At 33.2% G+C, this 14496-nt stretch overlaps 1 protein-coding gene across 1 annotated transcript; it reads left to right on the top strand.

Annotated features, from left to right (window-relative positions):
- Positions 1–3982: 3982 nt before the first annotated feature.
- LOC132068228 (putative MO25-like protein At5g47540) lies at positions 3983–14199 on the top strand. Its single transcript, XM_059461753.1, has 10 exons — positions 3983–4300; positions 9152–9313; positions 9545–9663; positions 10748–10822; positions 11096–11189; positions 11384–11443; positions 12366–12434; positions 13197–13295; positions 13925–13969; positions 14057–14199. The coding sequence occupies exons 1-10, from the start codon at positions 4172–4174 to the stop codon at positions 14138–14140; spliced, it is 936 nt and encodes a 311-aa protein (XP_059317736.1). The 5' UTR covers positions 3983–4171; the 3' UTR covers positions 14141–14199.
- Positions 14200–14496: the final 297 nt, after the last annotated feature.

Raw genomic sequence — 14496 nt, 5'->3', positions numbered from 1 at the left:
TTTGGAAAATAAGAAAGGAGTGTCATGAATAACTTAAGATTTAAAATGCAATAGTCAAAAATACTAAATTGCAAATGAAATAATGCATATGACTGATTTTGCTTAAAAATCAAGTTTAGTTCGAGAATTACTTTATTACATCTTCAAACTATTTACTTATAAGAAGTTTCAAATTTTATGTTTGCGGACATTCTCAGCTGATTTGTGACTCTTTTAAAATTATACTAGAAATTTAAAGTCGAGAATTAGAGGGTGAAACCAATTACTATACTGAAGAAAGCATTACTACTTTTTAAGCCTTCACTAGCGTGATGTCCCGATTAACCCCTTCTAAACTAAAATGTTATAACCTCTAAGCCTAACACTCCTAGATAAACAAGATAAACAATCACAAATTAAGAAAAGCAAAATGAATAAAATAAGAAATAGATGCAACAATCATTCTCCTCTCCTTCTCTCTTTTTGCTTCGATTCAAACATTTTCAAGAGTCGAGGAGGGTTGATGAAGAAGCAAATGCGGACTCCCGGTTTCCCTTTTTGTTTCTATTCGGATGTGCTCGAGAGAGCAAGAGAAGTGAATGACACGGAGGTACACATGTGAGGTCTAGCGGCGATGAACATTAAGTCTCAAAGCGAGACTTGCTTGCGGCGGCGAGAGTCTTTCATAAAGACTCCATTTTGCTCCCATAGTGTACCTTTTTCGAGTGCAGCGAACTGAGGCTTCGGGTCCCGGATCTATACTCGAACACGACGAACCCGAATCTACTTAACTTAACCCAGTTTCAAATAAAAAATGAAAGTAGAGCGATTTCTTGGCTGATTTTTCTGCCCTCTTTCTTTCTCATTTTTTTTTTTTTTTTTTTTTTTTTTGGTAAAACTATAACTATTTTTTTAGAATCAGATTTTGCCGTCCCGAAAAAAACACCTTCAAACGACCAAAAAGCGAGTATTTATAGGAAGATTTCTAGGGTTTGCTGGGTTCGAAATTTGGGCGGGATTTTTCTCAGTTAGGGTTTGAATCTTGAGTCAAAAATGCCCGTTTTAAGATTTTGGACGAACTTGTAGACCCTTCACGTGATTTGGTCAGATTTTCGCTCAAAATGGACAGACCTTTTCTGGTTCTTGAAGATTTTAATGGACGTATATTCACCAAAGGAGGATCTTCTGGGATTAGGACGTGTGAAGAAAATATTTGCACCAAATGGAGTAACAATTCTGACTCTATGGAAAAGGAGGGTTGAACCTTTACTGATAATGGAGATGGGGATCCGAAGAAAGGTACGAGATTTGCCCAAAATGGTGCGACAAGTCTGTTAGGATTCGATGAAGAAATGGAGTTTTCATGGAAATGGAAATGGAGGATGAAGACAAGTGCGGCTGAGGAGGAAAACGTAAGGGAAACCTAATGGGTTGAAGAGGAAAAAAAATGGGCCGAGTCGGCTGATTTGGGCTCGGCTTGAGTTTTGAAAATGGGCTACCCTTTTTCTAATTTCGTGGGCTTTAAATTTGATTTGAGCACCCTTAATAAATTACATACTAACAAGTGTTTAAGTGAATAAATTATACAATGCAAAGTATAATTACTAATAGTTATATGGCAGTGACAAATTATACGATATCATAATAGTTGCGCGATGAAGTTTAAAAGTAAATAAATGCCATTGTTTAATTGTATAAAATAAATGCGATGCGTTTTACATAAGGGGGTAAAAAATGCCAAAAGCGACTATCGCGATTATAATATTAGGTGCTCGCGGTATGATGATAATAATAAATAATAATAATAATAATAATAATAACAGTAATAATAACAATAATAATAATATTAAGACGGCGATTATGATAGTATTAATAATTATAATATTAAATGCTTGCAGCATAATAAAACAATAACAATAATAGTAATATTAATAAACATAACATTAATAATAAAAATAATAATAATAATAATGATAATGATAATATTAATAATAATAATAATAAAAATAAAAATAATAATAATAATAATAACGATAATGGGTGACAATTGAGTTGGACAGTGACCAAATTAATAGAAAGCAAGTAATTGTGGTAAAATATACATAACTATTCGCAAATAAATATTTTAGGAAAAGGCGGGACAAAATCGGGTGTCAACATCAAATATTTTGAAACAACTATAACTGGTTGAAACAAATACTAGTAATACTTAGCGGGATGAATTATTCGTTAATGGAGCTTAAGCATGCGTTAGTTTTCTCTAAATATCTTTTTCGCTTTCGTTAGTTTCAATTTGATATTACTTTGAACTGTTTATGCTTATCTGACATTTTCTCGTCATGTTTTTTGTTAAGCCAAGGGTCTTTCAGAAACAACCTCCCTTCTTCCGAGATAGGAGTAAGGTCTGCGTTCTTTCTTTTATTCTACACGTTGTGGGGATAATCATTGTGGTATGTTGTTGTTGTTGGATCTTAAGCATGCGGAACTGAAAAAATTAATATCATAATAAATACAAAATATCGGATGATAAATCAAAAGACATTGGAACGACGTAAATTATCTTTTGTTTGCTTCTCCACCTTCCCTTTAATTATGGATCTATGACTGGTTTAGAGAACATGACAAAAATTAAATTGTCTTCAAGGAGTACAAAGTCGCCTTGATTGTGAGGAAAAGGATGTTTAGTTGTTTCACGTGAAGTGTCCATATTATCAATATAGAATCCCATGCTAGTATTAAATCAAGTCATTTTAAAGCGATCGTTATATTATCCATATAGGATCCCATGCTAGTATTAAATCAAATCATTTTAAAGCGATCGTTTTCTTGAAAGATTATTAATGTGAAACTATAGACTAAGACAAGATAAAGTCTTCCTTGACGTAGAAATCTTTTTTATTATTAATTAGATGTCTGGTTCAATCTCATGGGAAGTAATTGCACGGTTTGCCCTTTAAATGGACTGATCTTTAGTTTTTTTCCTTCAAAATCGAACTGATATTTATGAGGGCAAGTTTGACTTTTAAGGGTGAAAAAAGACCAGCCCTTTTGAACCAACACAAAATAGGGACGAAAGTGCAAATGACCCTCTCATGGAAGACCCTTTAGAAGGACTATTCGCCGTAGATCACATGTATTTGGAATGTCTTTAAAAGAAAAAAAAAAAAAAAAAAAAAAAAAATCAAATTCAACGTCAATATCTTAGGATGCTCATATTGGATTTTTTTTGTTGTTAAAATTGTGGACTTAAATGTAATATTTATTGAGATTTTAATAGGCTTTTAAATATATACATATTTTCTTTATTAGAACTTATGGTTTCAAATGAACTAGCAGCTAAAAGGCAATATTTGCCCCTAAATAATGTAAACTCCTCTAAAGTCCTGTTTATTTATTGTTTAGTCTGGACGCTTTGTAAAAACAACAACAATATATCCAGTATAATCCCATAAGTGGAATTTCGAGAGCCTTCCACGCTCTTTAAGAAAACATTAATATTATGTGTTATTTGACTACATTACACCCAAGTGTGTGACTTAATTGTCAATGAAAATCATGGAATTTCGAGTTTAATACACACAAAGACTATTATGTTATTTCTTTCCATCCGTCTAAGCCTTGACAGATAGATTCTCACTTCCTATGTTGGTGAAGGTAGCAGGTACCTTGTGGAATGGTCGAGGTATGTGCAAATTACCCTGAACACCGTTGTCCCACAAAGTCATTTGCCTAAATTTCTCATTTTTACTTCTTTATTAGAGGAAGGTTAACTAGTTTTTTTCTAAAATATAAATATTTTATTATTACTCCCTCCGTCTCAATTTTTACTTGTTTGTAGTGAATTTTTTTCTAAAATCATAAATAAAAGTTATTTTTATTATATTATTATTTTCTCAATTAATTGACAATTAATATTAATTACTTTAAAATTAATTTGTGTGCAACTATGCTTTTTTTAAATAAATATTTTTGACTATTTATAGAAAAAAAAAAGTGTTAGATCCGTGACAATATTCAAGTTGAGGTGGGGCCCAATCCAGATTCAACTGAAAACAGTAATAATCTAGTGTACACGCAGTACAGGGAACCAACTTACGGCGCAACAGAGCCACACGAACCAAAATTTTGGTCCACCGGCTCTGCTCGCCGGAAAACTGCTTTTTCATTGCCGGAAAACGATCCGGCCGTGAAGATGAAGAGTTTATTATTCAAATCAAAGCCAAAAACACCAGTTGAACTTGTTCGTCAAACACGTGATCTCCTTATCTATGTACAGCGTAGTAATTCTGATAATACTCGCGAAAGCAAACGAGAAGAAAAGGTAATGATTTGTTTATTATATCTTATTTTGAACGGAACTGATACATAGATGATTCATATAGCGTATAATCGACTCAGTTAGTTAGTTTGCAATGAGGTTTAGTTGATTCGTTGAATTTCTTATTAAATTTGAACGGAGTTGATATAGATTAATTCATATATAGCATATGATCGAACATCACAGTTACTAGTTTGCAATGAGGTTTAGTTGATTGTTTGATATTTCCTTATCTATGCACAGCGTAATTCTGATACTCGCGAGAGTAAAAGAGAAGAAAAGGTATGAATTTCTTCTTAGTAAATCGACCGGAGTTAGATATAGATAGATAGATAATTCATATATAGCGTATAATCGAATACAGTAATTAGTTTGCAATGAGGTTTAGTTGATTGGTTGATTTTCTTATTAAATCTTCTTTTGAACGGAATTGATATAGAGGATTCATATAGTGCGTATAAACACTGTTGTTCGATTTGAAGTTTAGTTGATTGGTTGATATTGTCTTGGTTTAGATTTTTTTTTTTCCCTCTAAATTACCGTAGTGTCTAGACAAGCTTAATTACTGTAGATGCACAGCGTAATTCTGATACTCGCGAAAGCGAGAGAGAAGAAAAGGTGTTTGAATTTCTTATTAGTAAATCGAACAGAGTTAGAGATTGATATTAATTCATACATATACTAGCATATAATTGAACAGAATATAGTTAGTTTGCAATGAGGTTTAGTTGATTCATTGAATTTCTTATTAAATCTTCTTTTGAACGGAATTTATATAGATAATTCTATATAGCGTATAATCGAACACAGTTTAGTTTGCAGTGAGGTTTTAGTCGATTTGTTGATATTCTCTTTGCTCGTTTACTTTTTCTAATTTACCGTAGTGTTTATACACGCTCGGGCAAGAGAGAAGAAAAGGTGTGAAATTTCTTATTAAATCGAAGGGAGTCGATAGTGATAATTCTATATAGCATATAATTGAACATAGTAATTAGTTTGCAATGAGGTTTAGTTTATTGGTTGATATTCTCTTGCTTCTTTCCTTTTTCTAATTTACCGTAGTGTTTATATAAGCTCGCGTGCAGCTTGACTATTCGATGATCACGTGCATTAATAAATCTTCTAACTTTGTTCTTTTATTGTGATTCGAGTAGGAGGCAGAGCTAGGATTTGGAGTTTATGAGTTATGAATTCTAGAGAAATGCAGTTTATTGGTTTTTGGATAAATTATTGGATATTTTTTTAAACAAATACATGGTTTAGGCAATGAGGTTTAGTTGATTGGTTGATATGATCTTGCTGATTTTATTTTTCTAAATTATCATTGTTTTTACTTTAGATGAGCTTGTGTGCACCTTGACTATTCCATGATTACATGCATTAAGAAATCATCTAACTTATTCGTTTTGTTGTGATTCGAGTCGGAGGCAAAGCTAGGATTTTGAGTTTGTGAGTTCGATTCTAAAAACAGGAACAATTCATAAATTAGTGGATATTTTTTAAACAAATACATGGTTTAGGCCATGAGATTTAGTTGCTTGGTTGATATTCTCTTGCTGATTTTATTTTTCTAATTTATCATTGTGTTTACTTTAGATGAGCTTTTGTGCACCTTGAATATTCCATGATTACGTGCATTATGAAATCATCTAACTTTTTTGTTATGTTGTGATTCGAGTCGGAGGCAAAGCTAGGATTTTGAGTTATGATTTCTGAATTCTAGAGAAACACAGTTTATTGGAATCTGGATAAATTATTTATACATATTAATTCTGATACTCGCGAGAGTAGAAGAGAAGAAAAGGTAATGAATTTTCTTATTACTATCTTATTTTGAACGGAGAGGATTCATATATAGCGTATAATCGACTCAGTTAGTTAGTTTGCAATGAGGTTTAGTTGATTCGTTGAATTTCTTATATTTTGAACAGAATTTATATGTAGATGATTCATATATAGCGTATAAATCGACTCAGTTAGTTCGCTTTGAGGTTTAGTTGATATTCTCTTGCGTAATTCTGATACTCGCGAGAGCAAACGAGAAGAAAAGGTGCAAATTTTGTTTTATTAAATTGAACCGAGTCGATATAGATAGTTTGCAATGAGGTTTAGTTGATTCGTTGAATTTCTTATTAAATTTGAACGGAGTTGATATATAGCATATAATCGAACATCACAGTTACTAGTTTGCATTGAGGTTTAGTTGATTGTTTTGATATTCTCTTGCTCGTTTCCTTATCTATGCATGGATATATTCTGATAACAGGAGTAAAAGAGGTAGAAAAGGTATGAATTTCTTCTTAGTAAATACGGCGGCAGTTAGATATAGATAGATAGATAATTCATATATAGCATAATCGAATACAAATTAGTTTGCAATTTTTGAGGTTTAGTTGATTGGTTGATTTTCTTATTAAATCTTCTTTTGAACGGAATTGATATAGAGGATTCATATAGCGTATAAACACTGTTAGTTCGCGTTGAGGTTTAGTTGATTAGTTGATATTGTCTTGCTTTAGATTTTTTTTTTTCCTCTAAATTACCGTAGTGTCTAGACATTCTTAATTACTGTAGATGCACAGCGTAATTCTGATACTCGCGAAAGCAAGAGAGAAGAAAAGGTGTTTGAATTTCTTATTAGTAAATCGAACAGAGTTAGATATTGATAGCATATAATTGAACAGAATATAGTTAGTTTGCAATGAAGTTTAGTTGATTCATTGAATTTCTTATTAAATCTTCTTTTGAACGGAATTTATATAGATAATTCTATATAAATCGTATAATTGAATACAATTTAGTTTCTGAGGTTTTAGTCGATTTGTTGATATTCTCTTTGCTCGTTTACTTTTTCTAATTTACCGTAGTGTTTATACACGCTCGGGCAAGAAGAAGAAAAGGTGTGAAATTTCTTATTAAATCGAAGAAGTCGATATGATAATTCTATATAGCATATAATTGAACATAGTAATTAGTTTGCAAAGGTTTAGTATAATGGTTGATATTCTCTTGCTTCTTTCCTTTTTCTAATTTACCGTAGTGTTTATAGAGAGAGTGAATTGACAATTCGATGATCACGTGCATTAATACATCTTCTAACTTTGTTCTTTTATTGTGATTCGAGTGGAGGCAGAGCTAAGATTTTGAGTTTATGAGTTATGAATTCTAGAGAAATGCAAGATTATTGGTTTTTGGATAAATTATTGGATATTTTTTAAACAAATACATAGTTTAGGCAATGAGGTTTAGTCGATTGGTTGATAACTTGATATGATCTTGCTGATTTTATTTTTCTAATTTATCATTGTTTTTACTTTAGATGAGCTTGTGTGCACCTTGACTATACCATGATTACGTGCATTAAGAAATCATCCAACTTTTTTGTTTTGTTGTGATTCGAGTCGGAGGCAAAGCTAGGATTTTGAGTTTATGAGTTCTGAATTCTAGAGAAACATAGTTTATTGGATTCTGGATAAATTAGTGAATATTTTTTAAACAAATATACATGGTTTAGGCCATGAGGTTTAGTTGATTGGTTGATATTCTCTTGCTGATTTTATTTTTCTAATTTATCATTGTTTTTACTTTAGATGAGCTTGTGTGCGACCTTGACTATACCATGATTACGTGCATTAAGAAGTCATCCAACTTTTTTGTTTTGTTGTGATTCGGTCAAGGCAATTTTGGGATTTTGAGTTTGTGAGTTCGAATTCTAGAGAAACACAATTTATTGGATTCTCGGATAAATTAGTGAATATTTTTTAAACAAATATACATGGTTTAGGCCATGAGGTTTAGTTGATTGGTTGATATTCTCTTGCTGATTTTATTTTTCTAATTTATCATTGTGTTTAATTTAGATGAGCTTGTGTGCACCTTGAATATTCCATGATTACATGCATTAAGAAATCATCTAACTTTTTTGTTATGTTGTGATTCGAGTCGGAGGCAAAGCTAGTATTTTGAGTTACGAGTTCTGAATTCTAGAGAAACACAGTTTATTGGAATCTGGATAAATTATTTATACATATTAAGTGGATCTTTTTAACAAAAATACATGGTTGCGTGCACCTTGACTATTCCATGGTTACCTGCATTAAGAAATCATCTAACTTTTTTGTTTTGTTGGGATTCGAGTCAGAGTCAGATATAGGATTTTGAGTTTATGAGTTCTGAATTCTACAGAAACGCAGTTTATTGCGTTCTGGATAAATTATTTATATGTGTATTAAATGGATCTTTTAATACAAATACGTGGTTTAGGCTAAAGCTATTGGGTTCTACCTAACCATACCATAACTGTAGCTTTGCACCTGATTCGAGGTGTCTTCCTTTTTGTTCGTTGGGTTTGATTTTTCTTTGTTTTTTTTGGCGGTATGCTTTTGAATCTGGGTAGCTTTGTGAATTATCAAAATTGGATATCTTTAATAAGCTAAATTTGGATCTGGTTCATTTGTTTTTAAAATAAAGTTCAGTCTTTACTTTGAATTTCCTTGACTTGGATATTTAATTATTAGAAGTTCACTGGATCAATCAACTATGCCTTAATCCCGAATTTATCTGGTCGGTTTAATGTAATGGAACTGGTGGATAGAAGTTACTTAGTGTACTTGCTAGTTGTACTCGGACGATTTTTCAAATTTGTGTCATCCTTGGACTTGGTTCTATCTTTAGGTTTTGGGGTACTACATTGAGATCACCTTTTACTCTTATCACCAGTAACAGTGCCACCAAAATGAATTGCATTATGAAAAGAAAGAACATCCATATGTAGTTCTGTTTTTGATTGAATAGAAATACACCAAATGGCTATAAATTTGAGTTGTGTACTTCTTTCCTTATCCAAACCTGCAGATGATGGAGTTAGGCAAGACACTTCGGGACTTAAAGTGTGTTCTTTATGGGAATGGTCAATCAGAACCTGTCTCTGACGCTTGTTCTCAGCTGACTCAAGAATTCTTTAGAGAAGATACTCTACGGCTTCTGATTAATATGCTTCCAAAACTGAATTTAGAGGTAATACTTACCCCTTGAGTGCATGAAATTTCTTGTGGTCATGTCGTCTCACCCTTATCGTATCAACTGGCTTTCTTATGCATTTTTCTGCATTTCATGAGAATATCATCTGGTTCTCTAGTTTTTGCCTCTGCGATGTCACTGCATGATGTTTATTAACCCTATTAGTTGTAAGATCTTGTTGTTTCCATCCCCGTGTCTTCCTATTACAAGGAGATTTACTTTTTGCAGGCTCGTAAAGATGCTACTCAAGTAGTTGCAAATCTGCAAAGACAGCAGGTTCAGTCGAGGTTGATTGCTTGTGATTACTTGGAAGCAAACATTGATCTGATGGATATATTAGTAACAGGGTAAGAAATGGCAGAAAAGAGGTTTACAAATACAGTGGCATGTTATTATCATGTGTTTATTGCCTTATCAAATTGCTTCATTTTTTGAGTTTTAGAATTGTTTAAATTGTTTTTGGGCTTTTCTTTTCTAATGCACATTGCTGATCTCTATCCATGGCAATCTAGAACAAATTATTTGAATGAAGAAATCATTAGAAGTTCTCTTGCATGTTCTCATTTGAAATATATTTCGTCATTAAACTTTGTTTGGAAGTCACTTGTTATGTTACTCTTATACAAGATAAGTGTCGCAGAGATGGGAATGCTAAGATGGATATGCTGTCATACAAAATTAGACAAGATTAGTAATGACCACATTCAACAAAAGGTTCAAGTAGCATATATCGAGGATAAAATGAGAGAAGATGGTTTAAGATAGTTTATTCGTATCCTAAAGTTGACCTCTGGATGAACCGGTCCCTAGGTGTGAAATCATGACGAGTAAATGTGTTAAAAGGAAATAAGGTATACCTAAAATCACTTGGAAGGAAATTGTTTAGAAAGACCTATAATATCTTGGAATCAATGTAGATTTAGCGAAAAATAGGGCAAGATGGAAGAAAAAGATCTACATAGGCGATACCAATTAGTTGGGGATATGTTTTAGTCTTGTTTGTACTTTTACTTTAGGTCCTATACTTTCGAGGAGTCTTTTAGTTTTGTCAGAGATTTATATATACCACTTGAAAATATAAAGAATTTCTATTACTTTTGTTCTTTATTTTTATTTTTTATAATATTGACCTAAGATGAGTATAAATGGAGCTACATGGTCAGTGAGAATTTATATAGTCCGATCCCAACTGTTTGGAATTGAGCTGTTGTTGCAATCAAAGTAACTCCTTGATTCACATATCTTATCAAGCTTTTTCATACTAAATGGGACGGAGGTAGTATTTCATGCCATTTTTAGAAGCCTTGATGGGGTAGCATCCTTTAGGAAATTTGTTTCCTGTGAACGAAAAGACGTTTTTGAAGATCATTTTGTTAATCTTTTGGTTATTGGTATATGGATTTCTGATGATTCTTTTCCCTTGTCTTTTAGGTATGACAATGCAGATATGGCTTTGCATTATGGTACAATGCTGAGGGAATGCATTAGACACCAGAGTGTTGCAAGGTGAGGCACATAAACCTATCTTATGCTCTTATTTAGAGTTTTCCCTTTTTATTTAATTTTTTTACTTTTGCTTTTGTCTGTGTCAAATAGTTATATATCGTTCGAATTGATTGGTATTAGAAGATTCGTTTATCTGATCTACAATTGAACTGCTTAATAAGCTTTCTTTTTGCTATTTATTTATGAATTTTTTATGTGAATAAGACATGTGGCATTTTATGCTGCTACTGCTGGATCTATTTTGAGAACTTATATGTGTGCTTCTGTTGTTAGGTATGTCTTGGAATCAGAGCATGTGAAGAAGTTTTTCGATTATATTCAGCTGCCAAATTTTGACATTGCTGCTGATGCCGCTGCAACATTTAAGGTTGGGTCCTTTTAATTGTGTTAATGGAATGAATATTGATAGATAATCTTTGTTCCCTGAAAATGTTCTATTGTCATTTCAATGGCATCAGTCTTATTTCCTATTGAACTAGCAAACCTCTTAAGAAAATAAGGAAAGATAAGCCAATTTACTACTCCACATGACGCCCTTGGCTGTTGCAATTTTTGTGGCAGGAACTTTTGACGAGGCACAAATCAACAGTAGCTGAGTTTCTTTCGAAGAATTATGACTGGGTAATAGATTTAGTGTATTTGTCTAATTGCTTTTTGTTGTACAAACATGCAAGTGAATTGTCTGAACCATGGTTACCAGGAGAGCTCTATGAACTTGTTGCTGATTTTATTTTAGTTGTTCACATGCAAGCATGTTTTGTGAACTAGATTTAAGAGTTTTTCTCTAGAAACTTCTTGCTTCTTGTAGCTTTGATTTATGCAACTATGCTCTCAAGACTAAGTTACGCGGACTCTTCACTTTCGTTGCCGTACCCGTGTCGGATTCTCCAAAAATGCACTACTTTTGGAGTGTCCGACACGCACCCGCCGATATTTTTGAAGAGTCCGAGCAACATAGTCTCAAGATACTTCAACACATTTTGTTGTTGACGCTATTATGTTCTTTATTAGTTATTACAATGGAATGATTCTCGTAGTACTGATACAGCACTCAGTTTATACACTTCTTACTTTTATTTCCTAGGTCTTCATGACTATTAACCATTACTTTATTATCTTAGAAGCTCTTGATTTCACCCAATGGTGCCTCTTGAGACACCATCATCAACAAAGGGGTGATAAAATTGTGACATGTAATTGGGAAGAGTTGTGTTAAGAACTTTAGAGTCTGTTCTTGTTGCTGCCCTTTTTTTTTCATCCAGGTATATGCAGTTGAGAATAGGGATGAATAGGATCAACTGTTATTATCTGAAGGATAGGGGTAAGGAGGATTTTGGTGTCAGCTACATGAACTTCCAGTATTTGATTTGCATTAGTTAGGCTTACAGATTGATACATAAATGTTCCAAAATATATCTGTATGATATTTAAAATCTTACTTCTATTAGCTTTTTCCAGTATTCTTGTGGGATTTTCTCATCAATTACTCTTGCTTCGATAAATGAATCATGAGGAACTTATTATCTGCTGGTTTTGCTTTTAGTTCTTTGCCGAGTATAACTCAAAGCTGCTCGAGTCCAGTAATTACATCACCAGAAGGCAAGCTATCAAGGTAAGGAGAAGCCTCCCTTCTTCTTGTCAACAATTTGTGCTGAATAATATACTTCTGGAGAAAATAGTGCTCATCCGGAAAATTTCTCACATCTTTTGCAAGTATCGATCGAGTACATGGTGGTTCATAAATGTTTGATGTGCATATTCTACCTCAAGCCCTCCTCGTATTACATGGATAACATTTTTTCTCGATCCCTTGTATATTGATCCTCTTTTTGTTGAAAGAGTTGTTTTTGCATCTTTCTTTACTCGGGGTCTGTTACCGGTTAACATTGTAATTTCTTTAGAAAATACCTTTATAAGTACCTTTTGGGTTGGGGTTGGAAGGAATCCTCTTTCCATGATTAAAGCAGGGAAGAGAAGGAAATTCTGGGGCTTGGATAAGAGAGAATTGAATGAAATTCATGTATTCAGACTCAGATAAGGTAGGGGTAAAATCCCAGACTGCACATTGACTCAATTATGTTGTTGTTGTTGTTGTATTCAGACTTCTGTTGATTGACGGGAAACAGAACCTTTTGACTTTGAGGAGAAATTTCCAGCAGTTCAGTTTTTCATTTATTCAAGCTCTTGTAATTTCTATCTACCGGAAATTTATATACATCACTAATAAGTCATTATAATTCTGGAGTCTTTTTTCATTTTCTTAATATAGTGAGTTTTTCCAATTTATGTTGAGGCAGCTGTGACTTCTAGCCTGACAGAAATCCCCTTCCCATTGTTTTTTTAATCTTTAAATACGTTTGTTTAACTGTTGCAGCTGTTGGGAGATATCCTGCTCGACCGCTCAAATTCTGCAGTAATGACGCGTTACGTTAGTTCAAGAGATAACTTAAGGATCCTAATGAATCTTCTCAGGGTATTGAGCTAAATTTGGTTATGCGTTCTTATTTCAGCCCTCTTTTCCTGACTGTCATTATACTTTATTATTTAATCTTTTATTCTCTTGAAGTTTCTCTTTGTTCTTTTGGTGCATTCAATTATATTCTCTTCCTATGTCGTGGGTGGTGGGGTTTTTACCATGTCTATCATGAAACCATTGCAGTTGATATTCTGCTTCACATCATCAGTTCAAGATTGTGTGTGACAAGTCCAACTCAACACGACGGACAAATCATTAACTTGTGAAATGAGTAAAATTAGATGGACCACTTTTTGCTTGGCACAAATAGACTTGAAGTTGAATATATCACTCACCTACTCACTTATTCACGTGAGCAAATTGAAAAAATTAGGTATCAAATTGTCACCCTAAACATGACCCATGACTTTACCAGTGCGGCACAAGTAATTGTTTCAGTGAACATTTGGTTTTGGAGTGATTACAAGTTGACCGTTTAAAGTAAACTTTTGTGCTTAAAGTTTTATGAATACAGAAAGTTGTGGGGCTCAAAAGCTGATGAAAAGGCCTAAGAAGAATGGCTGGACCCATTTAACTTCTTGATTTGCTGTCAATTTTTGGTGATTGCTGAATTCCTCCTTTTACAGGAATCTAGCAAAAGTATCCAGATAGAAGCATTCCATGTTTTCAAGGTACGCTCAATTGATTGACATTTTTTTACCATGTCTGCTGATTGTTTTGCTAGCAACGGCTTCGTCTCTGACTTTCAACTTTTGCAGTTATTCGCTGCAAACAAGAACAAGCCTTCAGATATTGTTAACATCCTTGTCGCAAACAGAACGGCGCCTCTTTGCCGATTTTAAGACTGACAAAGGTACATAGACAGTATATATCGATTAAGAATAGGTACTTGCTCTATAATACGAGTACAGATTGAAAAAACTATGGTATCAAATTGTCACCCTAAACAAGACCTACGAGACTTTAATTTGAGGCTGACAAATCACAAGTTGTCAAAGAAATTGCGGCACAAAGGAACTCTCTTGAATCAGTACTAGTTACAGCGCCAAGGTGATGGCTGTGTGTTTGGAGTTGTTTTCTAACACAGTTTTTCTGAATTAATTGTCTTAGTTCTTGAAATTATTAATTGAATTTAACTTATTTTTTGTGGTTATTTTGTTACTTTGTTATCATTCCTGATCTTCTTATTCTAGCCATT

The sequence above is a fragment of the Lycium ferocissimum genome, chromosome 8 (assembly GCF_029784015.1).
Source record: "Lycium ferocissimum isolate CSIRO_LF1 chromosome 8, AGI_CSIRO_Lferr_CH_V1, whole genome shotgun sequence".
Classification (NCBI taxonomy): domain Eukaryota; kingdom Viridiplantae; phylum Streptophyta; class Magnoliopsida; order Solanales; family Solanaceae; genus Lycium; species Lycium ferocissimum.
This window is presented reverse-complemented; position numbering and strand designations above follow the sequence as displayed.

Coding starts and splice junctions, on each gene's coding strand:
- LOC132068228 (XM_059461753.1), top strand. CDS start 4,172: ATGAAGAGTTTATTATTCAAATCAAAGCCAAAAACACCAGTTGAACTT. Junction 4,301..9,151: donor AAAGCAAACGAGAAGAAAAG/GTAATGATTTGT, acceptor CCAAACCTGCAG/ATGATGGAGTTAGGCAAGAC. Junction 10,823..11,095: donor AGACACCAGAGTGTTGCAAG/GTGAGGCACATA, acceptor TTCTGTTGTTAG/GTATGTCTTGGAATCAGAGC.